Source organism: Balaenoptera borealis, assembly GCF_965194805.1.
Source record: "Balaenoptera borealis genome assembly, chromosome: 7".
Classification (NCBI taxonomy): Eukaryota; Metazoa; Chordata; class Mammalia; order Artiodactyla; family Balaenopteridae; genus Balaenoptera; species Balaenoptera borealis.
The window spans coordinates 4,774,183-4,791,025 of record NC_138864.1 but is presented as its reverse complement, the minus strand read 5'-3'; the positions used below and the strand labels follow the sequence as shown (position 1 = coordinate 4,791,025).

Genomic DNA, 16,843 nt, shown 5'->3' with positions numbered 1-16,843 from the left:
TTCTTGGTGGTGGCAGTAGCAGCCTTTGCATCTCATGCCCGTCTCTGGGGTCCGCGCTGATACCCACGGCTCGCGCCCGTCTCTGGAGCTCGTTTAGGCGGCGCTCTGAATCCCCTCTCCTCGTGCACCAGGAAACAGAGGCAAGAAAAAGTCTCTTGCCTCTTCAGCAGCTGCAGACCTTTTCCTGGTCTCCCTCCTGGCTAGCTGTGATGCAGTAACCCCTTCAGGCTGTTTTCACACCGCCAACCCCAGTCTTCTCCCTGGGATCTGACCTCCGAAGCCCGAGCCTCAGCTCCCAGCCCCGCCCGCCACGGTGGGTGAGCAGACAGGCCTCTCGGCCTGGTGAGTGCTGGTCGGCACCAACCCTCTGTGCGGGAATCTCTCCGCTCTGCCCTCCGCACCCCTGTGGCTGTGCTCCCCTCCGTGGCTCCGAAGCTTCCCTCTTCTGCCTCCCAGTCTCCACCCGCGAAGGGGCTTTCTGGTGTGTGGAAACCTTTCCTCCTTCACAGCTCCCTCCCAGAGGTGCAGGTCCCATCCTTATTCTTTTGTCTCTGTTTTTTCTTTTTCCTTTTGCCCTACCCAGGTATGTGGGGAGTTTCTTGCCTTTTAGGAGGTCTGAGGTCTTCTGCCAGCATTCAGTAGGTGTTCTGAAGGAGTTGTTTCACATGTAGATGTATTTCTGATGTATTTGTGGGCAGGAAGGTGATCTCCGCGTCTTACTCTTCCGTCATCTTGAAGCTCCTCTCTCTAGACGTGTTTTTTAACCAGTACATTTTGCTATGTTTGAGACGTGCATTTAATGCAGTAGACTTCATTTTTCCTTAAAACACTTGAATGTAAAGAAAAATGTGATAAATTTACTGATAAAAATAGTGAAATGTCTTCCATGCAATGACAAGAAATAGCAAGTAATTAAGAAAAATGCTTCTGACTTCTTTCAGCAATTTGAAACCCTTTCTAGCAAGAAAAATTTATCCATTAAAGCTCTCAGTAGGAGTTTTCACAGCGAGAAAATGACAGTGTCATTTATTTACCCCAAATGGAAAATATCCATAAAATTATTTTATCTATTGCTTCAATTTGATAATGCTTATAAATACAAATGGCATCTGATCTACAGATGTTAATACACTACTCTAATCCTGAAAATAGTAATACTCTTAGAACTTGGGTTGCCCAAAAATAGTCACATAATTTGACATTACTTAGTTCACTCAATGTGACCAAAATTGATTTCATTCTGTTCTCACATGAAACGACCACAAAACTTGTTGTGTGCTCCTGTAGTAGAAACTGCTGGCTGCCTATCCAGTATGTGTTTTTTTTCTTCTTGCATAGAATCAGAAGCTACATTTCATTTAAGGTCCACAGCTAAAACTGTACTGCCCAAACATTTGCAGCTAAGATACGGCCATGTGACTATTTCTGCCCAATGTCATATAAGCCAGGAGACCTCTTTAAATGGTGTGCTTTTCCCCCTAATCCAATGTATTCTTTCTTGTCTGCGTTGACTACATTGTGATAGCTAGAGCTCCAGCAGCTACATTGGAACATAAGGGAAATTCTAAAGGTGGCAGAGCTGGGTTCTCCGTGCTACGGAGCCATTATATCAACTCCCTCCAGAGTCGTAGGCAAATAGACACTGCTCACTGAGTAGTGTTGATTTGTTCTGAAATTCTCTTACCTTCCAATATCCTTCTTCCTGTTCCCCATTTGTGCGGGCCCATCCAGATGGTGGGGACTCCACGAGGTCAGTACCCACCACTTTGGTTGGAGAGCAGGGTGTGCTCAGGGTTCACAGACCTCACCTGCTGTCCCCACTGGACTGCCTGCTTCTCAAGGACAGAGGCTGGGTCTTTGCACTGTGAATCCCTCACCTCTTGTTTATTGCACCCACCATCCATTTATGTACACAGAATGGGCTCGATAATATTAATTGAAAGAACGATCGTGTGCACGCACACGTGTGTGACTGAAAGGGCTTGGACTATTCAAGGGTGTGAAACTGAGTTGAAACATACTGTAAACATACCAGCTCCAAACCAACACTAAGCTGGATAATGCAACACCCAAGCAATAGCCAAAGGAGAGAACACGGTCACACCCATTTGGAAATTTTAAATGTCTATATTCCCCATTTGGGTAGAAGAATCTGTGATTAAGCTGAAGTATGCACATCCTACTTACGAACACTAAATATTGAGGGGAGGGGGTGTGTGGTGCAAGTATTCTGTAAGATGTTTTGGAGGGATAATGTTGAGCCGTTTTTTAATTCAATATCCACTAAACGAAGCTAAGTATTAAGTTTAAGGCCTTACTCTTTACAATTCCAAAAATATACTTCTTGTTTGAGTTTTACACTCTGGACTTTGCATGAAGGCTTTACTACATCATCTGTTTAAACATCTGGGCAAAGATAAACTATATAATAAAAGCCAGATCAGTGGAAGTGGAATCATCAAGGTTGTCTCTGCCTTACAAAGTACTCCACTCAGAATGCTTTCAAAAGACGGTAGTTTGTTTAAAAGTCTCAGTTGGGTGACCTTAAGCCCAAAGGTCTTAAGACAAATGTTTAACTCCAAAGGCATAACATATCTGCATGACTTATAAATGCAATGACATTTTCAACATTAACATAAGATTTGACCTTTTGTGTCCTGTATTCTGGGATATGGCGTTTTAGCACGTTGGGTTTCTCTTTTTCTTCCTGTTTATTGTTCAAAGGCATACCTTGAAGCGTGAACTTCAAGAGATCAGCAACTCAAAGCCTAGAAAAGAATCCCTAAGAGCAGAACATAGCAGAGTAAAACACAATTAAATTTTAACCTTTAAGCTTTAAAAGATCCTAGTAGTTTCATTTCCTCCTTACCAAAATTAAATTAGATCCCTAAAGATGCAAGGAAATATACTGGCAGAAACACAATTACATTAAAGCACACTTCATTTATTCATGGCAGTATAAACATGTTTGTGTTTCACAAATTTTATCTATTGATTCAACAACAACAACAAAAGATTGCATCTTCCATTTTGACAATGAGACAATGGTAGAATTGGGAGAAAAATCATAAAACCCTAAATTGTAACTTCTTTTAGAAAGCATAATTCATGTGATATATGTGAATCAAAATCATTCAATCAAAACGATCCATGATTGGCTTAAACCTTAACATTTAAAAATATCTCTAGTATAGAATTATGTTCAGGAAAGATATATTTTAAGGAAATCTTGCTTCAGCAAAGAAATACCACAAGAAAGTGTTTTGTTTTGATCACAAGTTACTGTCACTCAAAAACTTAATTGGATAAGGTTAAGTTTTAAAATAAAATCAGTGCAGTCCTCCATTGGGGTTTTAGAAGAATGTTACTCAAAGAAGGTTGAGAAATATTTCAACTCAGAAGTGTCTGACTGGAAACCATTTTGAGGAACAGACACGGTGATTTGATGTGTTTTACTAACTATAAAATGCAAACGGCCGGGTTTACAAAGCCTTTTAGAGCCACATCTGAGCACGTTATATCTGAAAATACTCTTAGGACAATAATTCTGAGAATGACAGAGTTTTAGAAATACAAAAATTGTTTGAAAATTAATGTTTACTACATATGGTGCTAGTTTTGCTTGTATAATTAGAAGGTACCTACATATTTCCTTAGACCATTGGTATTCAAACTGGAATGTGCTTCAGAAACCAGGGAGACTTGTTTAAACCAAGACTGCGGGGCTCCCACCCTAGAGTTTTAGATTCCGGGGTGCGGCCTGAGAACCTTCATTTCTGCCAAGCTCCCAAGAGATGCAAATGCAGCTATTATGGGGACCAACACACTTTGAAAACCACTGACTTAGAATGACTTTAAGAACAGTAATTATTAATCCAAATTAATAAAAAGAAAATACATCTATATTATATTTCTTTCTATAGTCCCCTAAATTTATAATCTGTGAAATTCTGGTCACACTTTTTGTAAATGATACAGTGTACCCAGTTCAATTTATTTAATTTTGCTAAAGCATTGACTAAAGAGCTCTTTAATGCCTATTTTTTTAAAAGCATCTTTTGTAAGAAAAAATAGTATGCTTTCATCTCATAACATATAATTTCATCCGGGGTTAGAGAAACGGCACATTTAAATCACTGAATTGATATTTAGACACATGTAAGCATAATCTAGTAAAAGGACAACAAAAATAGAAAACAATTCTGCGTACCATTCCCTATACAAATAAGTTAGGAAAGTCTTTAGCCTTGGGGGCCTCAGTTTCCTTAAAATTAAAATGGAATGTTTGACCTGGACAAACTCTGACAGCCTTTCCAGCTCCAGAAGGAACGTCAATTCCTTCCCGTGTCCCAGGAACCCGGCCCACCTCAACTTGGCAAAGACAGTAACTGAATCAAAGGAACTGCCCAAAAGTCTACAGAAAAGACTGACCTTTCAGTGTGATCATTCTTAATTAACAAAGAGTTTCAAAACAGAAAATGAAGGAGATAATGAGACTGGACTGCCTGCCCTGTGTCTTCCAGCTCCTCTGCGGCCCACTCGCTCCTTTGATCTTTGAATCTTAATTATAATAAAGGACGAGGTTTTATTTCTCTGAACAACGTCTTCTTCAGCGCTTAGACAGGCAGGTTCTGTGGGTGCTCACGACTGGCGGACGGACCAGAAGGTGGTGCAGTTTGTTGCTGCTCAGTCACAAAATTAACAAGTATCTGAAAGAAATGATGAAAATAATTAACTTCGAGGAACACTCAACCCTTTGTTCTCAACTATTACAAGGAACATCTCCAAGCCCTGCCCAACTTTTCCTAAGACTCATAACCATTCATTCATAGCACCCCTTCCTAAATCACCCTCAACAGGTGGGTCTTCTGAGGACCCAACTCCAGGAATGATGAACATTTCTGGAAAATTAATAAATCATCAGGAAATTCTCGATGCCTTAAGCACGGCTTTAGATTGACCTGTGATCTAATTTCACCTTCTGGGACTCAGGGAACCAAGCATTTTTCTTCCCAAAGTCAGCTCACTTACAGTGGAGCCCCTTTAATTACTGTGGGGGGGGGTGGGTAAGTGGGGATGGGAAGGCTGACGGGGCCTGATCTGCTAACTGAGCGACCAATGAAATTATGAGCAGTTGGAAGCCCTGAATGGTGACTATTTACCTTGAGTGGAGAGCACACAATAAATGGGGCTCCTCACACTCACCATCTTTATCAGAATTTTGCAAACTCAAATGGTGAGTAATAAAAGATATGGTGATCTCAAGAAGTATAATCTGGCTCGTTTTTAAGTTGGCTGGAGTAGGCCTCAAGAAAAACAACGTGGTGACGCCTTTGAGGTACCATACCTGCTCCAGAGGGGTTTGCTTGATGGAGTAATATTTGATACTCAGGAAGTTTTTATTGTCCTCCAGAACTCTGAATAGACTAAGCACGCCCATCTTTTTGGCACATGGTATTCCAATAAATTAAGGCGCTACCCCTAAAAGCAAAAAAAAAAAAAAAAAAAAAAAAAGATTGGATCACAGGATTAGGAATCATTAAGCAAAATTGACCACACTATATTTAATTGCCAAATAAATTATCTTTTTGCAAACCACACCTTTAAATACTAACTAGGTGCGGGGGTCAGTTTTGTGAGTCTCCAGAGAATAGTCATGGGTTACGATTCACCACAAGGCATATTTGATAAGAGGTGTCCCCCTGGGTGGGGGTGACTGCTCTGCCCCTTTCTGCACCACCGCCCCCCGCCGCCTTGCCACAAGCCTGGGAAGCCCTCTCTAGGGGGAAGAAGACACCTGTCGACAGCTGAGAAGAAGGAGGTATATGTGACATCACAGAGATGCACAGAGACACCTGAACCTCACACCGGAGCACCCGGCCATCCCCACCTTTAGCTGAGCAACTCCTGGTGAGATGTTTAACTGTTCTGAGCCTCATTTCCACGGGTGCACATGGAGATCCCAACAATGGGTTCACGGGGTAGTTTAGAGTGGTCCTTGAACCCCTGTGACTTGGACGGCATGCTTCTCGCCGGGTAGGATTTTACCAAATGGTCGTGGATGAAATAGACACGCAATGCATAGCTCCTTTGAGGACTACAACCTATTAGAAGTTATGACAAACTGGAATCATGGGGTCATCCAAGAGAACTGCAGATGGCACTTCTCAGACGTCTGTGTGTACAAGGATCGCCTGGTCCCCTTGGTAAAGTGCAGATTTGGGGTCACTATGCTGGGGACTGAGATACTGCAGCTCTCACCTGCTCCCAGGTGATGAAGACCTGCTGGCTCAGGGACCACACTTTGCATCAAGTGTGTAGAGGGTTGTGATCTCAAGCCCAGGGCCCTTCCTGTGAATTAATGTTGAAATCCCTGAGCCTACAAACCCCACAGCAAATGCATGGGAGAAATTAACTTTTGTATCTTCCATCCTCAACAAAACAAACTGTGTAATGAAGTTGTTCCCACAGAAAAGGGGGGATGAGTAACCACCATCTGCTCTGGGTGACCCAACAAGGGGAAAAGCAGGCTTGTCGTCCTATAGCAAGGTCAGGTGACATCCACCACCCCTGATATTTTGGGTGGAGAGGTGTGGCCTGTACTTTGCAATGAGGTCAGAACAATAAGAGATATCTTTTGACAGCAAAGAATTAAAACAGGGGAAAAGACAAGTACACTTATAAGATGTTTTTAGCTCAAAACAAAGAAGTAATGTACAATATTAGCAATACCTTAAACTGGATTCCTGGAAAAGAGAGCTTCAAGCAGTCGGAAACAGCACTGTGTTGATTTGCTTCATTGCAGAGCCAAACCTTGACTGTATAATCATCACCAAACCTGAGAGCTGAATTTAAAAAATAAGGTTACTATTATATAGCCCTAAGATGGATAAACTCTAAGTCCATTTTCACAGGAAGGCAACAAAAGAAAGTAACTATTCCAAATTGTTGGAAAATTTTGTGTTCTCAAAAATAGAATATTCAGGAAGTAATTATAACTCATGCAGTTTGCTGTAATTCATTGACACAGAGACTGATTTGTCTTTTCAAAAAATTAGCAAATTCTAGAATCAACTCCTAATCCATACAAGAGGCAGGGTGAAAGTGTGAAAGCGAAGTGCTGAGTTAAGAAGTCAGAGCTGGGCTGGAGACGGACCCTGAGAACATCCCAGGTTCAGGGGATGACAGCGTGGCTGGGAAGGATGGAAGGGAATAGGGGCTGCTTACAGGATGAAGCCAGGCATTTGTTTATCATGGAAAACAATTCTCCCAACTGTACTTAACCCTGCGGGCCCTGTGACTACAGGGGCCCCTCGGCCTGACATTGCAGAGATGTGGGCGGTAGGTCTGCTGGGGTCTGAGCGACCACACCCGAGGTTACGTTCATACCATACACAACCTCAAACAGTGACCTCCAAGAATGCATGGGGCTTCCCAAAACCATGTGTGTTTATTCTACTGCATGCTCCAGATGCCCCGCATCTCTGTAAAGATCTATTGAATGAAAGCAAATACACAAATATATCACGATGTTAGCAATTTTTCATTGGTTTTCTTCACTGTTGTATGTACCCCAAGCACCTAGAACTAATAAATATTAGTCGAATGAATGAATGAATGGATGAAAAAAGGCATGCCCAGAGCCTTACAAGCACCTTCATTTACAAAGCATTGCTGGGGAAATGGTTGCATTTAACGAAGTTTTCCATATGTGAGATTGACTAACACGTTTATGGGCAAAGCACTTTTCCGGTGAATCTACATGGTGAACAAGAGGCCAAAGGCAGCATGGCCGCGCTTCAGGGACATGGATCAGCCTTGTGAGCACCCAGAGATCCTCGTCCCGGTTCTGTGTCCCAGCCTCCTGCCCTGCTTTCAGATCCCCCGAGACCTGTGTGTGACTCCAACGGCCTCCTGCTATTTCGAGCTAACGGTTTCCAGGCCACTCAGGGCTGAGAGGTTGCTGAGGACAGAACATCGGCGAAAGTAGCTGGGGCACAGGTCTCCTGAGTTCGCTCTCGGGACTCTCTGAGGCCGAGCCTTGCCCGGGTCAGCACAGGTGGCACTGAGGAAGCAGGTGAATAAATATACAGTGAAACCAAGGTTCTGCCCAGGACGTGGCCAAAATGAAGGAGCTCTTTCTTTGGTGTGAAGATGCTCACGATTTATCTGGGGGAGTTAGACAAAGCAAATGAAAAATCAGAACACAGATGGACTTAGAGGTTATCATACTGAGTGAAGTAAGTCAGACAGAGAAAGACAAATATCATATAATATTGCTTATATGTGGAATCTAAAATATGACACAAATGAACCTATCTATGAAACAGAAACAGACTCACAGACATAGAGAACAGACTTGTGGTTGCCAAGTGGGGGTTGTTGGATGGAGTGGGAGTTTGGGATTAGCAGATGCAAACTATTATATACAGAATGGATAAACAACAAGGTCCTACTGTAGAGCACAGGGAACTATATTCAATATCCTGTGATAAACCATAATGGAAAAGAATATGAAAAGTATATATATATATATATATATATATATATATATATATATATATATGTATAACTGAATCACTGTGCTGTACAGCAGAAATTAACACAACATTGTAAATCACCTAGACTTCAATAAAATAAATTTTAAAAATCAGGACACACATTTGCCACATTTGCTACATAAAAATACAAGGGTGAGAGGCAACACTGAGTAAGCAGAAATGACTTTGCTCTTTCACACACACTACGATCCACTTCACATTCGCAGGAATGGCAGCCCTCCAGGCGTATTTTCCTAATGCATTTTAAAAAATGCATGCTAAATTCCAATAATTGTCTAACAAATTCTCACTATAAGAATATATACATATTAATGTTTAAAATTCAGCTTTACTCTAGAGAATCTGAATTACATAGTTCTTTAAAAAAAAAAAAACTCAAGAGAATATGTTTCTGAAATTGGTTGGCAAATTCCTGAGGATCTCTCTAGAATACTCAACAAGACATGTAGACAGAAAGTTATAAAAGCACAGCATCTTCAATAACTAAGAGAATCTTTGCAGATTATCAAATTCATTCACGATGTGAGTATCTAATTTATGTTAGTCTTCCTTTCTCATTTCTGCCTATAATCTACACACATTTATGCCAATGATCTAAATTCCATGAAGGATTTATTTGATTCATGTGCTTTACAGTCTAAAAGCTTTCAAAGAAACCAAGGAGTCATTCGTTTATATATTCACTCATCCCTCTCACATATCCAGACAACAGATCACATCCACATCATTTGCAAAGTCGGCGATTACATAAAAATAAATAAACAGCGTCATCTGCCAGTGAAGGCACCAGTAAGAAGCATTAGACCATTGCTGGGATACAACATTTAGGTACCACAAACATTCAGTGTAATACACCTAATAAACGCTAAAACAAGGGAACAGGCAACGCACTAATGGAATAACAAATATACACACGTGTATTTTAAAAGCCAGTGAGAGAATAAGGAGGGCTGGCTGAGTGATGGATACTTGTCGGCTACATTCAAGCTCCAAACAGTCCTCTTTAATCGCCCACGCACATGGCGTTGTTGATATTAAGAACTTTCACATCAAGTAGTTCATTATATTATATTATATTATATTATATTATATATTACAGTAAGTCCCCTACATAAAAATGTGTTCTATTCCGAGAGCTCATTCATAAGTCCAATTTGTTCATAAGTCCAACAAAGTTAGCCTAGGTACCCAACTAACACAATAGGTTATATAGTACTGTACTGTAATAGGTTTATAATACTTTTCACACAAATAACACATAAAAAACAAACACAAAAAATAAAGAAAACATTTTTAATCTACAGTACAGTACCTTGAAAAGTACAGTAGTACAGTACAACAGCTGGCTTTTCTTAGCAGTACCAGCTACATCACCACTGCTTTTACGCTTGCTTCCAGACACCCTGGGCTTGAAATAAAGATACTGTACTACTGTACTCTACACAGTCCTGTACAGTAAAGTACACAAAAGCACAACCACTTGTAGAGGATGCATGCACGTGACAATGTATGCCAAACACGTGAACTAACTTATGTGATTGGACATGCGAACGCACGTTCGCATCTTTGAAAGTTCACTACCTGAAGGTTGGTATGTAGGGGACTTACTGTATATTAGATTAGACTAGATTATGATTAGATTAGATCATATAATATAATATGATATCATATCATATCACATATTTATAATAATACTCTGAGCCCCAAAGAGGTCTGGGCTTCTCACCATGACTCAGTTTATCACTAGCAGAGACGGGACTACCTAGGCCTTCTGACTCAAAACCACTTCTCTCCAGGGCCAGGGCCTTTACTACTTCCACTTCAGTTAAGTCTGTTTCAGAAACTTTTCTAACCACTGCAGATGCAAATCTGAACGGTCCTGAGAAATATGCAGGGAAGACATTAACATAAAGAGAGCCTTTGACATCTAACAAATGAAAAGCAGCCTTTGGCAGCTGGCACCAGCATTCCTCCCAGGGAAGAAAGGGACTTTGGAAAGAGCCTCTGTGAGCTTCTGAGTTTAAAGGCAAGATCTCGGGGGGCAGGTGACACAGCCTCACAGTGAAGAGAAGGTTGATCCATGTTCACACACTTCTGCGGGTGAAGATTCCTCTCTACAGCCAGGGTGCCAGGTTCTTAAATGACCCCACCAGCCGCAGATCCAGAATTCAGAGCACAGGTCAAAGCTGCCACGAGCAAAAGCCAGCAGAACTGTCTCAGAACTTGGAGGTCACGCAGCCTTCACCAAAAGATTGGACATCTTCCCTCTGAAGTCAAACTCCTGAGGCAACTATTACATAAAGAGAAGAGATAAACAACAAGGTCCTACTGTAGAGCACAGGGAACTCTAGTCAATATCCTGGGATAATCCATAATGGAAAAGAATATGAAAAGAAAGGATATATATACATGTATAACTGAGTCACTTTGCTGTACAGCAGAAACTAACACAACATGGTAAATCAACTAAACTCTAATAAAATTTAAAAAAATAAAGTCAAACTCTTGGGCTCAGCCCACCAGGCTCTCCACGACCTGATGCATGCCCTTGCCTTCAGCTTCTCATTCTGCTCACACCTGAGCCCTTTTCTCCATTTATGCAACATGTTGATTTGGTGCTCCATGTGCAAGGTCCTATGCTGGCTGTGGAGGCCTTTGCCTGCAAAGGTTCCCTTGAGCTCTCGGGGTCAGAATGCCCTTCTCCTGTGCATCCCCATGTGTGGAGCATCCTCCTAGCTCATCAGCTGCTACAGCAAAGCTGCTCGAAGGCAAGGACCATCAGCTCTCCTGCCTGGCGTCCAGGTACTGTTTGATGAATCAGTGAGTGGATTAAATTTTTTGTTAGAATTTCTCTCCTAATTGAAAAGCAAAATGGTCTGAATATTTCTATAGGTTTTCTTTTCTTCAGGGGAGAATGGGACAGGACCATTTTTAAAGCATGAGGCAATAGTCAGGTCAGCAGGATGGTAAAGTAAGCACCCGCTCCTGCAGCACTAGACCCCTGTCACCTGCCCAACCAGCACCATGGACCATCTTGTTTTCAGGCTGCTGAGATTTCAGCTTAAGACCAGGACCTTCATCCAGCTTCCTGCATTTTTTTCACGATCTCTGAACATTTTTCTTCGTTTCAGAAATGCCTTAGAATCTAGATAGATAAAAGATACCTTTTAAGGCTGGTAATAGTACATGTGATTGTCTATATTTCTCAATCCTGACAAGTAGACATTTCTTTTTTTATTCTTTTCATTTTTAAAGAGAAACTTGAGATATAAATTTAACTGTTATCCATAAAGTTGAAATCCTGACACCATGATTTCTACTCTGAGTAACAGAAGATAACTTTCACTCAGAGTGTGGAGGGGCGAGCCAACAGAGGTCTTTGTTGTTGAAATAAATTATTTATGTGAGTTTCTGATCAATAAAAGCATAAAAAAAAGCTTCTAAATGTGTAATAATCCTCCTGCATAAAAGTAGGGGCCAATAGGAAACTACAAAAATTATTTCACTGAGCAGGCTGGTTCAGTTTAGTAGAAAACCACATAAGCCATCTGAAAACAAACAGAAAACAAATGTCCTATCATTGGGTGGGATTCCAGGCGCAGCCCCACTGAATCTCAGTAGGAAACACAGGCCCTAACCTGGAAATGTTACAGAGTGGCACGTTTTCCTAAAGCAAACACGATCAGAAGCCTGATCATGAAAGAGAATGGCATTTCTGTGGTTTACGTATCTGTCCATCCTGGGTGACGTCAGTACGAGAAGGGAAGAGTCTTTGGGAAAAGGAGACATTTTGAGCAGCTGGATGGATGTCCTGTCACATCAGACTTCAGAACACGGCAAACCCTGGGGGTCTGCCTGCTGACAGACTCAGCCGCCACACTGTGCTCACACCACCATCCCCGCAGAGGTGGTGGGGACTAAAGTAGTCATTCTCACCCTGATTTTTCTCTCTGAGCCTTTCAACGTAATTAAGCAAATGTCCCATGGAAAAAGGCCAGGGCAATTTTCCTCCCGGCTGGGTGAGTGCTGCCTGTAGAGACGGCCCAAGCACTCACAGGTGAGACCTCGGGAGGGAAACAGCATCATTAAGATGGGGAACCTCAGAGCCTGCACCCCGCTCAGCTGCCCCGTCGGCAGCGATCACAGCTTTGTAAAGCCCTTCCGGGCAGGGCGAGGGCTCGGCTCCAGGCCCACAAGCAAATGCACTTGATTCTGACTGGCTGCAGTCTGGAGGTGTGGAGGGGACATAGAAGGGATGATCCTCTCGGAAGATGCAATTAAAGCTCTTCTGAATTTCGTTTCCCAAATAATCTCTGTGGACTCCAGTCAGATCCCATGTAATACAGGCTTTAAAACAATAATGGAATAATGAGGAAAATGAATAATTTTCTTAGCAGAGAGGAATTAAGAGGCAGTGTCCCTCCCCTTGTTGAGAAAATGCTTCAAGAAGCCAGACCCAGGGCGAAAGTCTCTGGGGCCTCAAAGTGGCTGAAACATTCCTGCTGGACAGCAGGGTGGGTACATACTGGCCACCAGAGGAGTCTGGCCAGCAAGCAACAGAGGGTGCAGGACAGGACCAGACAGACAGGAAGCTCTGTGCTGTGCTGTGCACGCCTCCCCCTCAGCTCCACGTTCAACAACATCAGGAAGAAGACTAAGTTCACAGAACACTGGAGCCTGATGTGTTTGGGGGGCAAATAATGAGAGGGGCACACAGCTGAGCTGATGTGTTCCCAGGCCCAGCAGCAAGCACACAGGGTGGGGAGCCCATAGGTGCACAGAGACATTGGGGCATGTGACAAGGTGATGATGCACCAGGAACTCACAGAGCCCCTCGGATAGGGGACTCTGAACCCTCACTGCCATGAAATCAGGCAGATATTCCCATTTCCCGTTGTCAAGGAAGACCCTAATGATATATGGGTTGTGAAAATACATCATCAAGACAGTAAATATTTTCTCAGTATTACCCTGGATTCCTCCAAACATGAATTAAAAACTAGATGATCTATATCAAAGAAAATGTTAATTGGGATCATAAATTCTTCTAAAAAATAGAAGAGGAAGAACACTTCCCAACTGATTTTATGAGGCCAGTATTACCAGGACACCAAACCAGGTAAAAGTATCAAAAGAGAAAAACAAAAACAAACTAGAGACCAATATCTGTTATGAACATGGACACAAAAATGTTCAACAAAATACTAACAAACTGAACATAAAAAACAATCATATACCATGACCAAGTGTGATTTATTCTAGGAATGCAAGTTTGGTTTAACATCTGAAAATCAGCTAATGTAATACAATATGATCATCTCAATAGATGCAGAGAAAACATTTGGCAAAATCCAACACTTTTTTATGATTACAAACACTCAACAACATAAGAATAAAAGGGAAGTTTCTACCTAGAGAAATTTTGTAAGAAAAATAAATAAAAGGCATCCATTTTGAAAAGGAAGGAGTAAAATTACATTTATAAATGGCATGGGCATATATATAGAAACGCCTAAGGAATCCAGTAAATATTGCAGGAACTCATAAATGTGTCCAGCAAGGTTGCAAGATACAAGAGCAATGCATAAATATGAACTGTATTTCTACACACTTGCAATGAACACTCAGAAAATGAATTTTTTTTAATTCCATTTATAATAGCATCAAAATAAATAAAACACCTAAGATTAAATTTAACAAAGGAAATGCAGAATTTATATTTTATAACTAGAAAACATTGTTAAAAGAAATTAAAGAAGATTTAAATAAGCAGAAAAGCACACCACGTTCATGACTCAGAGGACTTAACATTGTTAAGACAGCAATACTCCTCAAATTGGTCTAAAGATTCAACATAATCTCTGTGAGAATCCATGTTGAATTCTCTGTGGAAATTACAAGCTGATTCTAAAATTTATATAGAATCACAGTGGACCTAGGCTAGCTAAAACAATCTTACAAAAGAGGAAAAAGCTCAAGGACTAACAATAATTTCAAAACTTACTTGAAAGCAACAATGATCAAGACAGAGTAGTAACATCAGGATAGATACATGGGTCAATGAAACAGAATTCAGTCCAGAAATAAGCCTGTGGGCCTGTGGCCAACTGATTTCTGACAAGGTGGCATGGACCATTCAATGGAAGAATCATCTTTTCATCAAATAGTTCTGAGAGAGCTGGATGCACATGCAATGCCCACAGTTGATACCAAAGCTTATGCAAAATGGATCAAATATCTAAACGTAAGTGTTAAAATGATAAAACTCTTAGAATCATGCATAGTGGAAAGTCTTCATTGTCTCTGATTTCACAATGGATTCTCAGATACGACACAAAAAACATGAAAAACAAAAGAAACAATAGATAATTTGGGTAGTTTCAAAATTAAAAACATCTGTGCTTCTAAGGATGTTATCAAAGTGAAAAGGCAAACCATGTATCAAGAGACAATATCTGCAAATCATCTATCTGAAAAGGAACTTGTACCCAGAGTATGCAACTCTTTCAAATCCATAATAAAAAGACAACCTAGTTTCTTTTAAATGGGCAAAAGATATGAATAGACATTTCTCCACAGAAGACATTCAAATGGGCAACAAGCACATGGATATATGTTCAACATCATTAGTCATCAGGAAAATGCAACTCAAAATCACAGCGAGATACTACTTAACATTCATTGGGATGGCTGGAATGAAAATTCAGATAATTAAATGGCAAGGATGTAAAGAAAATGGAACCTTCATTCATTGTTGACAGGAATGTAAAATGGTGCAGCCAATTTGGAAAACAGTCTGACAGTTCCTTCAATGATTAAGCACAGAGTTACTATATGACCCAGCAATTTCACTCCAAGGTATATGCCCAAAGAAATAAAAAGATATGTCCATACGAAAACTCATACCTGATTGTTTATAGCAACAGAACGCATAATAGCCAAAAGGTGGAAACAATCCAATTGACAATCCATTGTCCATTGACAATGGATAAACAAAGTGTTGTATATTATTTGGCCATAAAAAGAAATGAAGTACTGATAACACGGATGAACTTTAAAGTATTATGGTAAGTGAAAGCCACCAGTCAGAAAAGACCACACACTATGTAATTCCATTAATATGTCAATAATAGACAGAAAATAGACTAGTGAGGGCTTAGAACTGGAATTAATAGAAGGGGGATAGCTAAAGGGATAGGGTTTCTTTTTGAGATGATGAAAATGTTCTAAAATTGGCTGTGGAGACAGTTACACATAATTGTGAATACACTGAAAAGTACTGAATTATACACTTTAAATGGGGGAGTTACAGGACATGTGAAGTATATCTCAATTCATCTGTTAAAAAGCAAAGAAAGAGGATGGCCACTGTTTAAAAAAAAAATTAGTGACAAATGTTTGGGATAGTAGTAGTTTGTAAACATGGCCCCAACTCTCTGCATCCTCCCATGCCCACACCCTTCACCACATAACTTTGCTGTGTTCTTGCCCTAAGAGATGGGACTACTTTTCTACTCTTTTTCTTTAGCCACATAACTTGGTTTGGCAGGTGTGATGTGACCTCAGGCTTGAATCGTACTTGTGCAGTTTGGCCATTCCGTTCTCGTAGCCCCACTGCTCAGAGGCTGATCCCAGGAGAAGGATGAGAGACAGTTGGGACAGAGCCAGCCAACCTGCAGCTTCAGGAGGACGAATGATAATCGTATAATCCACTGCATCTTATAAACTTCATTTTGCTGCTCTACGTAACAAAATCTAACTCAGGGAAAAGTTTATTTTTTTAATGGCTTTGATAAAAGAGAACCCAAAATCAAATTTGTAAAATGCTTCTCAACTATGAAACCATGAAATGTTGCGGGTTCATGCATTTTTCTCTGAGTGCACACACACACCTAAATTTTAAGCTAACTGAACCCAGAGTAAATAAACTTCCCAAATTCCAATCTTGAATTATTTGAAAGCTGAAATATAGTTCTGACCTAAGAGAAATCCATTTCCTTGGCTAGGCTGGGTCTTCTTGTGCTGAGACCACGTTTGGAATCAGAATTCACCATCCAGTAGTGCACACTGAGCTTTGGAGGCATGTTTTCTCTGTCTTCATTGCACATTATTTCTTGGCAGGTCAGGGTGCATCAGTGCTGAGTCTGGCTACCCTGCAGGGAAGTGACAGGAAAATACTGCCAAGGCTGTGGCAGCAATTAGGCCTGAATCACGCACCTGATGGTTCCTGTTAATGGGGGCACTGAGTAAGACAGAGCCTGTTTCTAAAAGCAGCCAACGGA

General features: G+C 41.0%; 1 protein-coding gene across 1 annotated transcript in view; it reads right to left on the bottom strand.

Annotated features, from left to right (window-relative positions):
* Positions 1-391: 391 nt before the first annotated feature.
* ABCA13 (ATP binding cassette subfamily A member 13) overlaps positions 392-16,843 on the bottom strand; it is a gene marked incomplete at its 5' end in the record, with an annotated part of 336,636 nt that continues 320,184 nt past the window's right edge. The window contains 4 exon segments of the mRNA XM_082400416.1: positions 392-5,427; positions 5,430-5,475; positions 5,798-5,807; positions 6,704-6,838. Coding sequence (XP_082256542.1) covers positions 5,159-5,427; positions 5,430-5,475; positions 5,798-5,807; positions 6,704-6,838 — 460 coding nt within the window. The 3' untranslated portion in view covers positions 392-5,158.